This window comes from Poeciliopsis prolifica, unplaced genomic scaffold (assembly GCF_027474105.1).
Source record: "Poeciliopsis prolifica strain line A6 unplaced genomic scaffold, Auburn_PproV2 SCAFFOLD101, whole genome shotgun sequence".
NCBI lineage: Eukaryota > Metazoa > Chordata > Actinopteri > Cyprinodontiformes > Poeciliidae > Poeciliopsis > Poeciliopsis prolifica.
This window is the reverse complement of record NW_026562476.1, coordinates 973,311-994,713: the sequence shown is the minus strand read 5'-3', so window position 1 is coordinate 994,713 and position 21,403 is coordinate 973,311. Positions and strand designations below refer to the sequence as shown.

General features: G+C 38.2%; 1 protein-coding gene across 7 annotated transcripts in view; it reads left to right on the top strand.

Annotated features, from left to right (window-relative positions):
- LOC129354005 (glutamate receptor 1-like) overlaps positions 1-21,403 on the top strand; it is a 114,747-nt gene that overhangs the window by 23,352 nt on the left and 69,992 nt on the right. For all 7 annotated transcript variants that reach the window (XM_055023481.1, XM_055023477.1, XM_055023476.1 and 4 more), the window contains exon 3: positions 17,738-17,977. In XM_055023481.1, the coding sequence (XP_054879456.1) occupies positions 17,738-17,977 (240 nt within the window). The remainder of the gene's footprint in view (positions 1-17,737; positions 17,978-21,403) is intronic.

Sequence of the window (21,403 nt, the reverse complement as noted above, 5' to 3'; positions counted from 1 at the left end):
CTGCTTCTTGGTTCTGGTTCTGGGGATGCAGAGCAGAACCAGAACCAGAACCTGAGAGTCTGGAAGGTTGATACAACAACAGCAGATCTTTGATGTATTGTGGTGCTAAACCGTTCAGTGATTTATAAACAACACAGTATTTTAAAGTCTATTCTTTGAGCTACAGGGAGCCAGTGGAGGGACTTTAAAACTGCTGTTATGTCTCTATCTTCCTGGTTTTAGTGAGAACAGGAGCAGCAGCTTCTGGATCAGCTGCAGCTGGAGGATTGATTTGTTGGACAGGCCTGTGAAGATGCTGTTGCAATAATCAATGTGACTAAAGATAAACACATGGATGAGTTTCTCTAGATCTGGCTGGGTCATTAGTCCTCTAATCCTGGAGATGTTCTTCAGGTGATAGAAGGCCGACTTTGTAATCGTCTTTATGTGGCTCGCAAGGTTCACGTCTGAGTCCATCACTACTCCCAGGTTTCGGGCTGATCGCTAGGTTTTAGTTGTAATAACTGAAGCTGTGTATTGACTCTAGATCTATAACTCTAGATCTGTAGCTCTAGATCTATAGCTCTAGATCTATAACTCTAGATCTATAGCTCTAGATATATAGCTCTAGATCGTTCCTCTTTAGGTCCAAAAATCATGACTTCAGTTTTGTTTCTGTTCAGCTGGAGAAAGTGAATGCTTCCACATCCACACATTTATCTGTTCTAAGCATTTATTCAGTGATTGGATGGGGTCAAAGGTCACCTGGTGACATCTTAATGTAGAGCTGAGTATCATCTGCATAGTTATGGTAGCTAATATTATTTCCTGTTATAACCTGAGCTAGAGGGAGAATATAAATATTGAATAAGAGGGGTCCTAAGATTGAACCTTAGGGTACCCCACATGTGACCTTTGACCTCTTTGATGAGAAGTTTCCCATTGAAACAAAGAAATCCCTGTTCTTTATGTAAGATTCAAGTCAGTCGAGCACCGAACTGGAGAGTCCAACCCAACTCTCCAGTCGATTCAGTAATATGTCAAAAGCTGCACTGAGGTCCAACAGAACCAGCACTGTGGTTCTCCCACAGTCCATATTTATATGGATGTCATTGAATACTTTGACTAGGCCAGTCTCCATGCTGTGGTGAGCACAAAAACCAGACTGGAAAGAGTCAAAGCAGTTGGTCATCATGAGGAAACTATTTAATTGTTGACACACAGTTTTTTTCAATAACTTTGCTGATGAATGGGAGGTCAGAGGTCAAAGGTCGGCCTGTAATTCTGCAGTAGTGATTTGTCCAGATTGTTCTTTTTTAGCAGTGGTTTGATGACTGCTGTTTTCAAAGCCTGGGGGAAAACGCCTGATGTGAGTGATGAGTTACTATTTGGATCAGATCAGTAGCAATAACAGGCAGGACTTTCTTAAAGAAATGTTCTAGAGTTATAGATCTAGAACATCCAGACAGCAGGAGCTTGAACTTAATTGACTTATAATTTCTTCTAGGGTTTTATAATTAAGTAGTTGAAATTGGGTCATTTTTTCTGTGTTTGTTCTGTTTGGGTACAGCAATGGTTCTGGCTTTAGAGTTGATGTGCAGATTAATCCTCTGATTTTTTGAATTTTCTATGAAAAGAATCTGGAAAACTTGTTCCATCAGCATTAGATTGAGTTCAGGCATTGTTAATGTTTTTATTTATGACATCTGCAAAGAAAGCCTCCCTTGCATGTTTTAGTGTTGAGTGATAGTTACGTAGTCTTTCTTTATAGATGTCATTATGAACTTGAAGTTGAGTTTCACACCATTTTGGTTCTGCTCTGTGACAGAATTCTCTTGCAGATCGAACTGTTTGTGCTTTTCTCCATGGAGATTTCTTCCTACCAGACGCAATAGATCAATGATATATAAAACTATAGACTGAAAATCATCTACCAACTTATCTACATCATTACAGCTTAAGGGTGAGGAGGAAGAGTAGATTTGATTAAATGTTTCTGCTGTTTTCTGTGAAAGAACGTTTTGTGACAGCAGCTGTTTGTCCAAGTTGGTCAAAGAATAAACAACTTTCAGAGATAACAGCAAAGTGATCCGACAGGGCGACATCAGTTACAGACATTGGAAATATTCACACCCTTACTGATAACCAGGTCCAGTGTGTGTCCTTGAGTGTGTGTTGCTTGTTTGACATGTTGTGTTAAACCAAAATTTTCTAAAATATTAAAAGCTTTTTTGCTCCTGTCTTGGGGTTTGTCCACATGAATGTTGAAATCACCAACAATCATTAAACAATCATAATCAATATCTATATGATTGATAGATCATTCAAGTCAGTAAAGAAATTTTCCACATATGTTGGAGTTTTGTATAAAGTTAGTCTCAGAGTTCGTTTGTAGCCTTTAACCTGAATTCCAAGATACTCAAAAGAGGTGAAATGACCCAAAGACATTTTACTACAATTTATGGTTTTCTTAAATATAGAAGCCACGCCTCCTCCTTTTTTATGTTTTCTATTCTCACTTAAAAAATTGTAGTTAGGAGGCGCTGATTCAATTAGTACAATTTGGTCATTATTGTCATTCAATCATGTTTCTGTCAGAAACATAACATCAGGTTATCATGAAGGTCACTGAGCTGGTAGAGCAGCTTTTAATCAGCCATTTGTTGATCTTGAGCAGCCTGGAGTGTTTTTCGTCTCCCTATTGAGGTGATGGAATGGACCACTGAGAAATAACTTCATTTTTAATTTTCCCATAGTGTTCAGAAGAATATTAAAGTCCTTTTTTAGAATCTCAGACTTTTGCTTTGCCAGATCGTTGGCTCCAACATGCACAACTAAAGTCTTAATATCTGGCTGATCAGTGGTTAGAGAGAGCAGTTTGTTGGTTAAAACAAATACAGTGTCACCAGGAAAATACATCACTCTTGTTTTCCTGGGATTGCAAACATCACTGATTCCCTTTACTGACTCATGTCCAACAATAAGCACTTTTGGGACGCCTTTTGTTTTCCTGGTGGTCACTTTGTCCTTTGGAGCTTTGGGGATGGATGTGTTGGTCTTGCCTCATTGTTGATGTTTGAAGGCAAAGTTTCACTCAGAGGCTCAGGCTGGAGTGCAGAAAATCAGTTTTTCAGTGGGATTCCCACAGAGTCAGAATGTTTTGAGGCTCTTGCTGGTTGCTTTGTCCCTGGGAGCTGGGTCAGCGGGGTCAGCTGGGTCAGCGGGGTCAGCAGGGTCGGTGGAGGCGTTTTGGTTGCAGCTACTTGTTTGTCTTTCTTTGGCGGAGCAGGTGTTGAAGTTGAAGGTGGGTTTCGGCTCAGAGCCGGCCACGCTGATTCGTTCGTGTGCGGGGTTCTACCTGATAGTCGTCTCATCGGATCCGCAGTGCGAGATTCCCGTTTCGGCTTGGCACCCAGAGCGTTCCAGGGTGAGCTGCTCGGTGCAGGGCGCACGACCTCTCCGTTGATTTGAGGAAGGGTTGTTTCATTTCCACAGGGAGCATTGATCTCAAAATTCACTTCCAGCAGTTTAATCTTCATTTCTATAGACTGAAGTCGTAAAATATTGCTCTTGTCCTTGGGGTCAGTCGGAGGCATTTTGCCCTGGTTTAACTTGGAGGTAAAGAAAAGTAAAGTAAAAATAAAAGTAAGAAAATCCCCCAGTCCTTAGGTTTGGAGTAATCCAGTTAAGATGTCAATAATGTAAATATAACTATAAAAACTGTCGCTTTAAAAATAATTCACAGGCAGAGTTATCAGTAAGAACGAGAGAGAGCAGGATAATCTGTTCCTCCTTCAGCAGTCAGACAGCTGACTGCTGAAGGAGTATTAAGTAACATTTACTTTTTTGTTCTTAACATCATAATAGAATGTTATCCCCTACTTTGATTCTTTAATGCATGTTTGAAAAATCCTTAAATTTTCTGTGGCAAACCATTCAGCTGTACAAAATGCCTGGGAGAGCCTAGCCCCGCCTTCAAGACGAAGCTCCTCCTCAGAGTTGCTGTTTCCAAGCTTCTGAGCTTCCACCTCACAGAAGTCCCCTCCCCTCACCACTTCCCAACTCAGCTCCTTCAGACTAGCCAGCAGCAATTAGCAATCACCTGGTGACATCAGGTTATTTTGAACTGCCTCTCGGTGCAATACTGGTAATAACATTGTTTCAAGGGTCGGATTTCTTTTAACTCCTAGGAACTGTACTCTTCAAGAGATGTAGGCCTAATTTTAAGGTGTCAAATTTCAATGTCAAATTTATTTTGTTCTGTTTGATGTATGCAGCATTTTTATAACAACTGAAGGGAACAGGTCCTTTATTTTGCTGTAATGTGGAAATCACATAATTTTGCCTGTTTCATTATTTCAAAAATATTTTCAAACAGCAACATAATGTTTTCTATGCATAATTCAACAACAAAGTCTGCTTTAGTCAAGAATAATGAATAAATGTAAAAGCCTTAATCCACACAAATCTATACACAAACAGTTTACTAGAGCACCTCTTGATTTACTTCATTCAGTTTGATTAACAGCCTTTAATGAGTGACAAGTGACTCTTCACCTACTGTGCCACTCTGTGATAGAGTTGACATGTTTAGCTTACTCAAAACATGGAACAGTGCATTTTGACCTAAAAATTCTTAAGATTGTCTTAACATTTCAAAGGACATTGTTTCACAAGTTTTATGGTTCATGCAAATGAAAATATGCAAACCTCAGTCTAACTGCTCATTGAATCCTGCCAATCAAGTTTGATTGTTCAGCCCTTTTTCTGACTGTCCTATCATGAAAATTAACATTTGCTTGATAAGAAGTAACTCTTTACATATTTTCTCTTAGCACTACACACTTTGACCTTGAGGTGAATTTTCTAGTACATCCACTCCAGGGAAGATTAGAATGAAATGTTTCCTGTCTGTGAATAACTTATTACTATAGAATAGAGTTTAGATTGTATAGAAATACCTTCATAACCCTTCCCAGAACTACAGGCTGTAACAGTTGCTTCTCTGAGGACATTGTTGATGCATTTCCACCTTTAGATTGTGTTAACACACATCGTTTTGCTCCAAAGCAGCAAACTGACAAAATTAATGTTAACAGGGGAAATATAGCTAATTAATTTGATTGTTATGAATTTTAGGTTCATTAATGCAGAAAAATCCAAAGCAGATGAGTCCCTTCTGTTTTCTTGCATGAACGCTCAATACAAATAGCATTTGATCAGTTTACAATGCAACATCACAATGTTTTCCATTCCAAAATACTAAACTTATAAAATATGTTATGTTTAGAGGTTTAGGGGCGAGATTGGCTACAAACTCACAGTGAATATTAATTTACATGTTAATTTAAAATAGTATTTAAATTGAAATTTGTATATCTTGTCCACTGAAATCTTTGTTATCTTTGTTAGAATGCCATCAGTTTTCCTGTTCTGAATCCTGCCAAAGTTTGCACATCAAATATAAACTAACAAGTGATCATCAGAGACACATTTTTTCTCACCGTTCTCCCTGAGGTTGGAAAGCAGAAGGGAAAAGGAGGGAGGAAGCAGAAGGAGGATAAATTAAACGATGTTACTCCTCTGCCTCGCTGCCAGGCCTTTGCTTATCAGCAGCTTACAGATTGAGACAAGAGGAAAGAACATGACTGCCCCACTGCCCTCAGTTTGTCTTATTTGTTGCTTATTGGTGCAGAAAATCAAAGATAAAGAAAGCATTGTGTGGGATACATTGAGGCAGGAAGCCCAGTGAAAAAAAATTCTGTGCTTATTCGGGCTGCCTGTGACATTTCGCCCTTCAGGATTTGCTCGTAGTTACACGCTCAATTGGATGTCTAAGATGGAAAAAAAGGATAAAGTGCAGAATTTAAAGAAAGGACAAGATGTCAGTGTTGGGAAGATGTTTATCTTCAATAGCCCAGTTCTGACAAAGGCAGTGTTGAAACACGGGTCTTGGTGGGGGAAAAATTAAAGGGATTATCTTTCATTAATAATCATAAGGCTTATTTCTTGTCAGACAAACAAACAGTATCAGATTTAGAGTTCATTATGAGACAAAAATAACAGCAACAGTGAAAAATAGAGAATAAATTCTGTCCGGCTTTAGCTGTGTGGTTCAAAAACACTAATCAGGCGTCTGCTAAAAAGATTTTTTTCTCACACATACACAGAAAGGCTCCCAGCTGAGAGAAACAACCTGAAGGTTTACAAGCAATAGACAAGATAAGAGCTTTTCAGACTCACCAAAAAGGTTAAAGAAGGGAGCTTCTTTAAATGTCAAGTCATTCTTATTGATATGTTTTTTTAAAAAGTAAGGTAGTAGTTGTATCCCATAATTCTTTCAGAGTGAAACTCTACGGTTTTAAATATTAAAAAAGTTAAATGGTATGTGATTTACTTTAAATCTTAAAACTCAACTAATGACACTGTGGAAATCTTATTTCTGTTTTTAGAAACTTAATTTTAGATCTAAATGATCTAAATAACTTTGTCAAAACTACATATGAATGCATGCAGGAGGATTTTAAGTATATGTTAATGGTGTAAATTCAGGCATCTTGCCCGGTCACTTGCCCATGCTTGTGTTCTGTCAAACTAGGCGTCAGAAGAGATATTTTTTCTATAAGGTATAGATCTCTCAGTCTTATAGACTGAGATGTCAAACTCATCCCCTCTGTTTTCAGAAGACTGCGTTCAACTGTAGTTGAGTTCAATCTAAACTTCTGCTATCAACTTATCTGGTTGCTTCAACACATCAGACTTCAATATTTTTTGGATTGCTAATCCAAAAAAAAGTTCAAAATCTTGGGATTATCCATCCATCCATCCATCCATCCATCCATCCATCCATCCATCCATCCATCCATCCATCCATCCATCCATCCATCCATCCATCCATCCATCCATCCATCCATCCATCCATCCATCCATCCATCCATCATTTTCTGAGCACCCTCCTCCCTAACGGGGTCGGGAGGTGCTGGTGCCTCTCCAGCTGCGTTCCGGGCGAGAGGCGGGGTGACCCTGGACAGATCGCCAGTCTGTCCAGGGCAGATCTTGGGAATATGAAGAAATCTAAGCCTCTGTTGTATAGAATAACTTCAAAAGCTTATGAAATTACGAGAAGCTTGCTTGTGTCGCAACCATTTCTGAAGCAGGAGATAATCATAGAGATCTGGGCTGTGACTGGGATAATATGCAAAAACCATTGATGAGACTTTTAAAGTGGAAATGTTTCCAAAGACAGCAAAACTCTGAAACAGAGCGCAGTCTCAAGAGAGTTGGGAGATGTTGAGGCAGGATGTCACTTATACAGCACTGGCTGTAACATGTCAAAGAACTGCTGCTGATAAGTAGACAAAGCACTGAAGCATATCTTTACAGCTGCTGTGTGTAACTGTTACAAATGAATCTTTTTGTCACTGAGTCACTAACCTTTATCACTAAGTTGTGGCAGTATGGTATGAGAGATTTTGACAGGTTCTCTTATATTATACAGTTACAACATATAATAATTTTGATCAAATATGTAAAAAATTCATAAAAATTACATACATACAAAAAATGTCTTCATCATGGAATCTAGTATGTATCTGGATCCTTTTCTTCACTTATTGAACAATCCAAAATAAATGACTTCATTGTTTTTCCATGTTTTAAAATTTCACCCTGGATTTCTTATTTATTCTTTGAAATTCCAAAATGTTGAAGCAATTTTGAAGAAAATGTCAGGAAAACATGCTAGTAAGTAACAACCTGTTCAATATGGCTCATCTAGATAGACTTTGGTTTTTGATAGAAGTCAGAACATCTCAGACATTGTTTGCACTGTTAATGCACCAACACTGAACATCGATCACTGAGTGTGTTCATTTCTGAATTCATAAGTACAGCAGAAGGAGAAGTTAATCAGTGCTTGCACTTGAGGCACTCCCATTTAATCCTCAAATAGCTCATTTAACCTGTCAAACTGTCACCTGAGAGGCTTATCCTGGTTTCATCTATTAGGGTAAGTGAGACATGAGGTTCAGAGTCATAGAGGACAGTTAAGAGTTGAACTGGCAACCGCTGGCAGAGCCTTGCGTGTGTCCTAGCAGCATACTCAGCAGGAGATTATTGCGCCAAGGCCTGCGGGGCTGCCTTTGCCTAAATGATTTCAGGGTCGTTGTGTGTTTCTGTATGAGTCATTGTGTGGGTGTGTGTGCATCATTGTTTTCTTTTTGTTTGTATGAAGGGCTTATCACACAGAGGCAGCCAGTTAATCTACTATTGAACATTGCTGCTAAACCCATTAATTAGGACTTGAGGTTGAGATGGGTGAATGGTGCCGTGAAGTTCGGTTGGAGTCCAGTAGCAATCCAGTGACATGATAAGCAGACACGGTTTAACATGCAATGTTTAATAACCCAACCACTCTGATGGGATTCAACTTCTCAACATGGCAGGAACGTCATTGTTTGATAAAATGGGAAAAGAGAAATTTTAGAAACCTCATTGCTTCAGTATTGTGTGAAAAGCGTCTGCCTCTGGGTCTGTTCTTCTAAATTAACATAATGTAATCTTTGAGCGTTTTAAAATCTACCAGAGCAATCAAGTTTACCCATGACCAATGTTCCCTCTAATTGTTCATGTGTCTGGGCGTACACACAAGCTTCCTGGGCACACTGAGGACCACTGTGAGCATCATCAGTGTACACGGCGTGGCCACGCACAAGTATCATAAATCTGGAATCATAAAAAGTTGCATGGCTTATTAAAAAATCAAATAACATCAGCAATTTTCATTCGTTTGCTTTTAATTTAAGTGATTTGCTCAATTAAAATAAAAAAAAGAAAAGAAAACATTGCTGTTTATGAGATGCATGCTATAAGTAAGAGTCCTGCTTCAGCCAGGGTGAGAAATGAGACATTACACCTTTCAGACATAAATATTTGTTCATATTAAAACATTCACATTTTGCACAATGAAATGTTTTCTGTAGCTTGTGATGCAGTATAAATTCTTGTAAAATATTTAATTACAGTTTTTTTCACGTCTGCCCTTCTCACTTCTCCAGTGGTTGTACACTTAGCCCAGGTTGATGGTCAGTCTGCTTCTTGCTTTATGTTCTTGAATTCAGCATATTGACTGTTAATGGCCTCTATAATCTGTGGGTGGAGGAGAATGGCCTCATACTTCTTTGCCAGTGTACAAATGTCTGCTTATCCATAGTCAAAAGTCTGAACTCAACATTTCAATATCAAATGCAGACCATTCCTTTCATTTGATTTGATTCCATTTGATCTTAGAAGAAGTGCATTTCTTTTTTTTTTACTGTGGCTTGGTGAGTGGATGTCCCACATAGACATGATCAGGTGATGGCTTTCACGTTTCTTAACTCTACCGCTCTATTCTCACCTGCACGGCCATATGACCAAGGCACGTAACCCACGTAGCGAAAGTGAACCGTATCGTATCATTGGCTGGATTCCTGTCACTCACTGAGTTTGATCGCAAAGTAGTACGGAAAAATTTTTTATTGGTCCATAGTCAAAACTGATGTCTGAGCTCAATGTCCACTTTACGTTGGACTTTATTTTATGCGCTACATAGATTTTCTTGTGCGCTGAGAATATGTGAACAGTGCGCGATTGCGCAGGCGCAGCTTAGAGGGAACATTGCCCATGACCTCCTGGCAAAGGGGCTGCTGAAGCAACAACATAAGGAAGGAAGCACTATTTGGTTGTACAGATACAACAGTTGTCTATTTGTCTCCCCAGTGGCAAAAAACAACCTTCAGCAAATATCATGCAGTGTCAGAATCTGACATGGAAAATCATGCTGTGTAAGCACATGCGGCTGATGCCTCGTTATTGTCCTCTTTTGGCCCATCAGTGAGCACTTCCACAGTATGTTCTCTTAGACCCAGAGGTCTAACAAGTCACCCTCCTCTCTATCCTCTAACAGGATCTCACACAAACTTCACTGGAAAGGAGCTCAGTCTTGTGGACTTAGCTCGTACTTTGATCAGCACAGATTACATAGCCCATGAAAGGGACCTCAGCACCCATAGTCCTGAAGCACAACCACATGGAAATTTGAGAGGCCATGGTTCTTAGAACTTTGAGCTTTCTCATTCATGTCTGTTTTAACTTTCTGTATTTTATGGTAGCTTATATTGAACAATTGGGTTATTTATGATCCCAGTGTGTCTTTTATGTCTGTTTTTTTAGAATATTTTTAAAGGGGCAGTGTTATGTGTTTTCCAGGCAATTAGTGCCATTTTATAACACAATCAAGTAACCATGTACCTTCAGGTGTTATAAAATCCTTTTTTATATCAGATATGATTAAAAAAACACAGTGAATATTTGAAAGAGAGCAGTAGTTTTTAGTACAAGCATTGCAAGTTTTGAGAAGAAAGACAAGAAGTCCTGCTTTAAACAGAAAATGTGTGCTCTGGAATTACGGCAGAAAAATTCCCCCATGTTCTCGATCCAACAGCTGAATGGTTGCCACGAGAAATTAAAGGATTACTCAAACATGCATGAAAGAATTTAGAAAACATTTGAGGTATGTTTTTAATGACTAAATAACATAACATGATGTAAAGCTCAAAAAAGTAAATTTTACACAGTACTGCCCCTATATAAAATGAATATGCACTCAATTCATTAGTCATGTGTTCAGATGTGTTCAATTCCAAGTTTTTCATTTGATGTTTAGTTTTTATTTTTAGACCTTCTTCCTCAGTTCATTGGGAGCAACTCCAACTACTCCCTGTAGAAGTATTAAGGCAGACTTTACGTTTCAATATGACTGCTCCTCGCTTAAGCAACAGTAAGCTGTGGTGGAAACATTTCTTTTACAAGAAACACAAGTAAAAGTGCTTTAAAAATCAATGGTACGTGTAGCATCTGCAACTCTAACCTGAACAAATGAAAAGTGGTATTTGCTTCTGGAAAGTAAAGTTTAAAACAATGTTTGTAAACAATGTTCACAGATGTTGACATGTTAAAATTCTGACTTCTTAACGTTTATTTATTGAATCTAATGTCAAACACCAATCTGAGTTCCCACTTCCCAGGTAACTGAAACGCAGCATAAGCCCTCTGCAGATCAAAAAAAAATCTGCTGTTTCTAATTAAGTCTCCTGTTTTCACTCAATTCATTGTCCTCAGCGGTTCTTAAGCTATTGTTTTTCTTCCTATTCTCCAATTTTGATGAATTCTCCTTGTCTACCAAAATATGTGGTTTGGAGTCCTTACTTGTTCACAATGCTCACACTTTAGTAAATTGTGTTAGAGTATTAAGTTTAGCTCCTAATTTTGTGTTTGTGTTCGCCATAGTTTTTTGTTCTGTAGATGAAAAAGGTTCAATATCAACTGGGTAATTATTATTCATAGGATTAGAGGCTCGCTGAGGGGTTTAATCTTTAACCATTAACAATGGCTCATAGATTTTATTAAGGCAAAGTCGGTGTTCTGGTGAACTGCCAATAAGCCACTCCCCTCTGGCAGGAAGCCACGCCCCTCTGACAGGAAGCCACTCCCCTCTGGCGCTTCTTTCTGCTCTGCCTGCTAGAGATGAGAACCAGGTGGAGTCAATCTCCTGGCAATCAAAGAGTGTACTTTAGGTGCGGCTGACCTCTGACTCTTGTTTGAGAAAGTGGCACAGAATGTGTAGCAAACAGTGCTGATAGCATGCAAGGTGCAAACTGTGAAAGTCTCTAAAAGAAAAAAACAGTGTGAAGGACAGCCGGTAAGCTCCTCATAGTGTTTCACAAGGACTTTGACTGTTTGATTGTTTTAATAAAAAAAAAAGGGAAAAAAGAAATGCATATATATATTTATATGCACTTGGTGGTTATTAGTTAAAGCAGAACAAATGTTGATAGAAAATGCTAATTTATTTGTTCAATTTTACTATAAAATACTTAATATTTCTTATACTTTAGGATTAAATTATTTAAATCAGTGGAAATTTATATTTGGATTTTCACAGTGTCTTGTTGAGTTCACAATGTAATTTAGATGTTTCTGTTTCTTGTTAGGGTTTTTCACCTGTATGACTGGAGCATCATATATAAATAAATATAACTAAAATGAAGACTTCTTGAGTGAACCCCAGTTATATTTCACAAGAGTAAATTTGGGCAATTAAATTTAGGACTTACTGTACAGGAACTACTTTAAGTCAATCTACACATTCAGTATTCATTGTTTTGTTTTTATTGTATTGAGAAAATAAAAATACTAAGCATTGAATATTGAAAAACTTTGGAAGATTCCTTTATTTATTGACAGATACCAAGTCTAACTTAATTGCTTGAAATGTTCTCTAAATTTAATCTAATTATGAGTTCTTTAGCTCATAGAAATGTCAATTTTTCTGTGATGCTGTCCATTTTCCTTTTCCAGTGTGGAATTGTTCTCATTTTCCCAGACTTTGAGCTCAGTCTCTCCCACTGAGCATCACTTCACATAAGTCAAACAGTGAATACAAATGTCAGTAAAAGTGTTGGACTTGGAGCTCATTCTGTCTCTGACTGGACTGGTCGTCATTCCAGGGAAGCGACAGTGAAACACGAGTCAGCTGAGTGATGGAAATGTGGAACGACATGCTGAAACATTGACCTGGTCGTTGGTTTGGTTTTCCTGGGGCCATCCAGTATGTTTGACAGATGAACGTAAAACCCTCAAGCTGTAGGTCAGCATGAATGGAAGCTCTAGAGGATGATAAAGATGATGAAAACCTAGAGTTAATGGAAATGTAAAGAAATATTTCACTCACTTTTTGCATACTAGTTAAATCAATGAATGGATGGATCTGTCAGAACAATGAACAATTCAGCAAGTAGACATGGTCGCAGCTGTGCGCCTCACAGCGCTCATCCTTGTCTTCGTCTTTGGGCTGTCTTCAAATAAAGCTTTTTCTAAAAGCCTCAGGTGGTGGAAAGCAGGATGTCTGATTGAAGGAGCTTCATTCGGTGTGAAGCCAGTTCAGCTTGGTTGTCAGGGTGTAATGATAAGTGCTCTTGTTGAGAGTTTGCTGATATTAGAGGACATAAGGGATTAAGATAAGGGGTTTCAGATCAATCCATATTAAAGTTTGATTACTTTTTTGGTTTGAATATCTGAAACGCTGCTAAACTGGTGGTGTTTCCTGTTTCAGCTACAGCTTTCACTCCATGCCATTGTTTTATTTTTAAGCCTTTATGAGGCCTGGTAGCAAATCCTAATACTGCTGCTGCGCCAGTTACTAAACAAGTTGTTGGGCAACCAAAGTCTGAGTCAGTTGCTCGGTAATTAAAGAGAATGAGTCAGTTGTTGGCGCCCACCTTGCTTTGCTGGCTATGAGAGGTTGAGCTGCAAAAGTCTTTCCTTTGCTCACATCCCCAAGAATGCTGTGCAGTTCTGGAATGGAGTTCAGAGAAAATTGTATATATTGAATATTTCAGACATACTATCTACTGATTTTGATCACGTGCCAATCATGATATATATTCTTACTAATTTATTGTCCAGTCCTAATCCATACGCAGTCGGGACAAATGGATCTGAAATATTGGAAGAAATACATGTTTATTGTTTATGGGTAGAATTCAAGAAGGTCTCAGTCTCTTTTCTTTTTTAGAAAATTAATTCAATTAGTTTTGTTCAGCAATTTGGTAAGAAACAAGAAAAGGCTAGAATTTTCCATCCAAGCTTAATCTGCAGCCAGCTGACCAGAACTGAGCCACAATAAGTGAGAGAGGGGCATTACTGCCACTCTATGCTCCAACCTGCCAGAGAAAATTTATTCCAGGTCTCTCTTTGGTGTCTCATAAAACCGATTTTGAACTGCAGGAATGGCATAAAGCATTTTAAACCACAACTTTTTGAAACCACTTTTTGCTTCGCCTTCTGTTATTTTTTGTTTTTCTCATTCATGGTTTTTTGATGATAAAACTGCACCTACTTTTTCACTACAATACTCAAAAGAAAGATGTGATTGCCAGAAACTTGAATGGGGAAACCAAACCCAAGTAGAACTTATTGATTTCACACAGGCAGCTGTTTGTGTCGTTTTGACATAAGCGAGGAATCACTTCATCAGTTCCCTCCATGTTTCACATCTGGACTCCATCATGGGGACGTTTCTGACCCCAAACACAAATAACTACAAACACTTCCTGAGGCCGACAGCATCTGTCAACCCCTCTGCTGCCCGATTCCCTCTGATGACGGACCAGCCTGTCGTCCCAGCAGGCCAGCAGAGTTAATGCTGACAGACAGATACCTCGTTAGCATTATAGCTTCTGCCAAAGGGCGAGCATCTATTGTTAGCGTGATAGCAGGGCCTTGGAGCAAACGGTTATTCTCAGTGTGACACCACTCACAAGGGCCAAAGTTGTTGAGAGGGTGTTAGCTTGGGCAATAGAGCTCAGAGGACAGAAAAAGGACACCTGTCACTTTGGTCCTTATGGATGAAGAGGTCAGTGGTGTGAGCATTGTGACTAGAGTAGTAAATTTCCCAGTAAATGTGGAGTGCAGTCTTGCTGCATAAGGTTGAGCTTCCAAGATTGACATTACCTTGAAGCACCAATCTTGGTGAATGCTGGTACTGAAACGTCAACGTAAAAACCATCAAACTACTGAACCCAGTTATTTGGTGTCTAGCTCGGTTAAAACTGCAGTGATCTGGAGCATAGCAGGGAGCAAAAGGTCAATTGTGGGAATTGAGCAGTGTGCACACAAGCCTTACTGACAGTGCTAAGATCTTCCTCCTGGATCTGATTGGCTGTTTCTAGTCAACACTGAATGTAATGGAGAGTGCAGAGGAGCTCATTTTCTCTGAGATTCAGTCTTATTTCTTACTCTCACAATGTAGTAACAGTTTCAACAAATAAGTGACAAAATATATTTTTAGAAAGTTATGTACTATATCTTTAAAGTGAAACAAACCAATATGTCTGGGGACAGTTTGGGTCTACTGACCTTAGATGGGATTGATTTTGAAGGACTTGTCCTTCTGAAAGTCCATGAGGTCATTCAACCCTGTCACAACTTAACATTTTTACTTTTCTGAAAAAACAAAAAAATCTAACTGGATTAATTAAAACAAGAAGTAAATATTAACCTGTTATGAGAACTTAGAACAATTTTTGGATCAAGTTATGTGCTGTTTCCATTTACCACTAGATGATTTTATTTTTTATATTGTTTTAGCTCTGAAATACAAAAACAAAGTCTGTATGTCTGTCCCACAACACCCCAACTAGAAAATGGATTAAATTCATTCATAGTGAGCCACATGAAATGGCTTTTTGGTTATAATTTTTGCTCTTGAGCATTTTTGTATGATTTATAAAGTCTAAGCTTCTAACATTTTTAAACCAGAAAGGTTTTCTTGGTCTAAACCAGTTTCTGAGCCCTGGTCCTCAAGGCACACCACATTGCATTTTTTTATATTTAGTTTTCCATCTTTAGACACTTAATCTTCTGCCTCTAAATCAGTCGTGCTGAAACAGAGAAACATCTATAGGGCACTGAGCCTCGAGGACCACGGTTGGAAAACCTGGTCTAAACATCTTATAAATGCATCAGCACAATGTTTGTGAGCGTAGCCTCAATATTGAAAATCTGTACAAATAATTAGACTTTTAAGTCAATAGCTGTCTAATGCAAGTAAAAAAGATTTCAAGCTGTAGCAAAAATCATGTGTATGAACATTTGTAACATATTTGGTGCCGTTAGTTGTTTTCAAATGGCCCAAAACTATTTTAGTCTTGACAAACGTAGGACTGAATATAATCTGTTTCAACAGAGTTTCCTGTTGCAGAGGAGACATTTACTGCTCATGACCTCATAGATAAATTCTCACTTTACAACTGTGTTTTTTTTCTCACACTAATGAACTTTTGCTTTGTAAATTCAACTTCTGATTTAGTATCACAAAATCAGCCCAGAAAATCTTCATCACTTTTCTTGGTTCTGTATGAACACAGACTGTGACTCATTATTGGATGACTAAACCTTGTCCTGTACAAAATGCCTTCAGTTCTGAATGGATTGTTGCACTTTGTGTTGTATTCGTTTAAAATAAAGTCTGTTAAGCTGCAGGCTGTAAGGTCAGACTTCGCTCTCTCTCCTTGTTTCCATCTATACTGTGTCTGCTTATAAAAGGCAACAACACTTTTAAACTAGAGGACATTTTCTGTCTCATTGGGTTTGGGCTGAAATGTTAACTTTTCAAACAGCATATGTGAATAACTGAATGAATGAATGAATGACCTTGTTAAATTACTTTTTTATATGCATTCTCTTTATCTGTATGAGCATCATGAGATTAAGATGTGTTTAGGGCGACTGGTTGTCCTTATAACATTAAGATTTAATGCAAGTTGTTTTTATTGACAGCTGCCTCAGCCTGGACATCTTGTTGCTATCAGCAGCACTCAGGCTTCTCTCCTTAAGAGTGAATTTTCTGGGTTACAATATATACCCTGCACACTTTAATTCAGTCTGAATTCTGGAGAAGCAAAATATAAGACTTTGGCTTACACAATGACTTGTGCTGCTGCAACAGCAAGTATTATTTTGTCTTAATCCCAGACTGTGAAGGAGCTCTGCATGAAGTAATTTGATTATTTCCATTGTGTGGGTGAGGATTTACTATCAGGAAGCCTTTTGTGTGAGAAGAGGGAGTGTGCTTCATCAGCTCCAGAGCAGTGGAAATTTACATCAGTTCACCATGAAGATAAGGCCTCTTTATCATCTCCAAGTGTACCATCAAATGGAGATTTACTGTTCGGTGTTGCATTTGCAATAAAAAGGGAAATTGGGTAAAAATGTTCCAAATGTGGAGCCTGCAGGATTTTGTATGTTTAGAAATTGCAGCCAGAGCCAGAAAAAAAGAAGTCATGTTTAATGGCATGGCTGAAATCTGAGCTCAGTTTCACTGACCTGAATGTTTGGGTGACAGCCTCGACTCAAAAACAAGTTACACACTAAGACAAAATGTTGTTGGAAAGAGAACAGTGTGATGGAAGAGGACAGAAGGTGAACAGCAGCCCAGAGGGTGGAGAGAATCACACTGACAGAGAAATGGAGACAGATTGGGTTTTTTTAGCGTTCTTCTTGAAAGAAACACAAAAAAAGATGAATCCAGGAGCTGTTTTACTGCAGCAGTCTCTAAATGTCACTGGACCTTTGGGAGGTTATCACCAAGGATCTTAATCTCAACATTTATTAGTCCTGGAGAATGGAAGCCACAAATTTTGCAATAAAGTCATGTGTTGTTCCTTACAGCTATGCATAATGTCAGCATCTGATGGATTATGTTTTGCATAGCCTGGTTGATTCACTGGAAACGTGCTTAATTTACATTTTGTTTTTAGTGACGTTTTTCAAAATCACTCAATCTACACAACAGTTGAATGGGAACATGGCTAGTAACTGTGCATAACCATTATGCATAAATATTTAGTTTGCTAACTAAATGTCTAGTTTGCAGCTACATATTTAATTTTACTTTCAGAGTTTTACTATATTATATCCAATTATTTTCACTTGCTGTTTTCATTTTTCTCAAGCCATTTATCAAATTATTCAAACATTACGATGCCTGCCTTAAGAATAGCTGCAACCTGCTCCCTGTTGTGGCCTGCAACATTATGCAAGTCAATTCAAAGAGAAGACTATGATATCAATATGTTAAACTCTGAATATATTATCAAGAAGTTTGCTAACATTTCCTTTATTGACCTGTCTTCTCCCACTCCCACATCTCTCCCAGTCTGTTCCCAGTTCTCTAAGGGCGTGTACACCATCATGGGCTTGTATGACCGGAAGACGGTCAACATGCTGATGTCCTTCTGTGGCTCTCTTCACGTGTGCTTCATCACACCGTCCTTCCCAGTTCAGACCAACAACCAGTTCGTACTGCAGTTGCGGCCCCAGCTGCAGGAGCCCCTCATGGCCCTTTTGGAGCACTTCAAATGGAAAAGGTTTGTCTACATGTACAGCTCTGATTCAGGTGAGAGCACAAGACACAGCATGCAGGACAAATTGCTTTCATATGCTAATTGCACATTCATGCTTTATGCACTTCATGTCAGACATTACTGTGCAGACATTCTTCAAGCTGCTTTATGTCCAAATGACAAAACATTTTTTCTGGATTTGCAGAGAGGCTAACTCTGTGCATAGATAGTACGGAAGATTTAATCATATACAATTCTGTCATAATGCACTTTTTCTTTTGACCCTCAAATTTATGCAATATCCATCTCTAGCCAACTGTGACAAATAAGGAAACTAAGATAAAAGGAAAAGTCCTTGATTATCTGACTTCACAGTCAATACTGTAACTGTATTGACATCAGACCACCACATCCATTAAATATCAGCATATTTAAAGAGTGTAGCTGTGAAATGTCACATTTCTGAAAGTTTCATTGTATCAAATTGATTGTCTATTACTATGAACACTGGTTGATATGCTCATAGGTCCTTGCACCAATTTGTGAAAGAAAAAATAAAACAAAGTGAATTATCATATAGTTCATGCACTTATTTTATCGTTATCTTTTAAACATTTGTTACAAATATTTAACAGGGATTTAACATGTGGTGAATTCTGCATTAAGGGATGAAATACTAAAATACATCTATTTGTTTTTTGGTTTTTACTACACCTTATTTTTAATTTTAATAATTGTTTTTACCACCGTTGAATATAGCAATGGTATTTAAGCTCTATCTTGAATATATATGTTTTGAAATCACAATTCTCTACAGTAAAAATGAATGGATAATACATTTACACAATTATTTTAAATGACTATTTGTTAAAGTGGGTGACAAACATCTCCAAATTGATGCAGTGTCAATGTGAAGCAATTTTACAGTTTCTACAGGAAAATTGTAAAATTTTGGAAAAATGATTTAAGTCTCTTTCAAATACAACAACAAAGGAGCAAAGTGATCAGCATCACAAAGGTAAGGTTGAAATGTTCTTACATGTCAAACAATTACCACACAATAGTTAAAACTTGGAATTTTAGTCAAATTACAAAATTTCAGCTCTTACTAAACATTTTACAATTTCAGGGTTCATGTGTTTTCTTAGAAATCTTCCTTTTTTAAAATTTAATACATTGCTGTATTAATAAAATGACCCCCAGTCGAGCCTCAACCTGGATGTCTGCAGGAGCTGGAATGGATTGACTGAAATGTAAATAAAAGGTGGAAGTCAGTCAGGATTGGATTTTTTAAAAAGTATTTTAATGAACTGTTTCTGCCTCTTTCATAGTCTTTTGATGTTTGTTGTTACCAACTAGCTATAACTTATGATGTGGTCAAAAGTACAATTTATGGTCCCTAAATTGACCAAAATATGATGAGACTGTTCATTGTTCTGCTGTCACATGGTTTCATTGCTGTGTATGGTTGTGTTCTGAAAAATGCTCGTTACTGTAGAGGGTCTTTAAATTACAAAACTAAGGGGATTTTATTGAATATAAAGTCCAGTTCTTTCTTTGAAGTGTTACCCATCAGAATAGTTCTTGTGTTTTGTGATACTGAGGAGTTCACACTATAGTCTCTTTCACATTTGCAGATGATCTAGGAATAGACTTTCAGTGCTCTGAGTTGGTCCAACCAGAAAGTATGTCGAGCTTCACTTTACTTTTAGTTTCAAGTAAACTTGTGATTCCACTTCAGAGTAAATTCTATCTGTCAAGACATATCTTGAGAAGAGTCCTGATGCAAATAACAAGCAGTTTATTCAGCAAGATCATTTCATGATTATAAACTATTTCTCTGAAATATTCCCCAGAGGAAGTTAAAATCCACATATGAAGACATTTTCTGAAATTCAAAGTGAAGCTCATTTTCTAAAGAGGCCAGCATCATTATTGGATACTACAGTTTAATTTTACAATGACAGACCCAAACAGACTTTCAAAATACTCTGTTATCTAACCAGCTACAGCATCAGTACACAAAGTTACATTATACTGCCGATTAATGATTGCTTAATGAAATAAAAATCAGACTAAAAACTGAAATTATTTTAAGTTGAGGACATTATTTAAAATTATATTTTTATGGTTTAATAACTGCCACATTTGTGCTATTCTTATTTTCAGTTTTAACAGAAGAAATTACACAACAAAAATAAATATTAGTTTATTTCCAAAGTACCATCATTGCTGCTGAGTTGTCATTAAATGTTTATGTGACACAGAGGAACATCATCTCAGCCTATTGCTGAGTGTCAGACATGTGACCCGGGTGACAGGCGTAAGTAACTTGGATGGAGGTCAGAAAGCAGAGCAAAATGGACCACAGGGAGTACATCCCTGCACAAATGAGGTAGCTCGAAAAAAAAAAAAAAAAATATATATATATATATATATATACACTCCTGATCAAAATCTTAAGACCAGTCAAAAAATTGCAAGAATTAGCATTTTGCACTAATGAATCTTAAGAAGGTTCTAAGTAGAGCTTCACAATGTTAAAAGAAAACAATCAGTGCAAGAGACAAGAACAATTGAGCGGGGAATTTTCTGAAAACTGCATTTACACTCAAACATGATTTTTTCAGCTGATCAAAAGTTTAAGACCATAGTCTTTAAAAGCCAAAAGCTGTGCAAAAATCTGGATTCCATGTCATTTTCTGTGAAGTCTTTACACTGTCAAGACCTCCTGATGGCAAAAGCAAAAAAGTTCACTGACTTTGAACGTGGCAGGATTGTTGAGCTGCATAAGCAAGGCCTCTCACAACGTGCCATTGCTGCTGAGGTCGGACGCAGTAAGACAGTCATTTTGCATTTCTTAAATGATCCTGAGGGTTATGGAACAAAAAGTCAAGTGGTAGACCCAAAAAAATTTCACCAGCTCTGAGCCGCAGGATCCGATTGGCTGTCCGTCAAGACACGGGACGATCCTCTACCCAAATTAAAGCCATTACTGGTGCCGACTGCAGCCCGATAACCATCAGACGGCATCTGCAAGGGAAGGGCTTCAGAAACAAAAAACGTCTTCAAAGGCCACGTCTTCTTCAACTCCACAGAATTGCCCGTTTGGACTTTGCAAGGGTGCACCAAACATGGGACATTGAAAGGTGGAAGAAAGTTGTCTTCTCTGATGAGAAAAAGTTTTGGCTTGATGATCCTGATGGCTTCCAACGTTACTGGCATGACAGGGAGATCCCACCTGAGATGTTTTCTACACGGCACAGTGGTGGGGGCGCCATCATGATTTGGGGTGCGTTTTCCTTCAATGGAACAATGGAGCTTCAGGTTGTGCAGGGGCGTCAAACAGCAGCTGGCTATGTGGAGATGTTGCAGCAGGCATCCCTCATGACTGAGGGCCCTCGTCTCTGTGGTAATGATTGGGTTTTTCAACAAGACAATGCTGCAGTTCACAACGCCCGCCTGACAAAGGAGTTCTT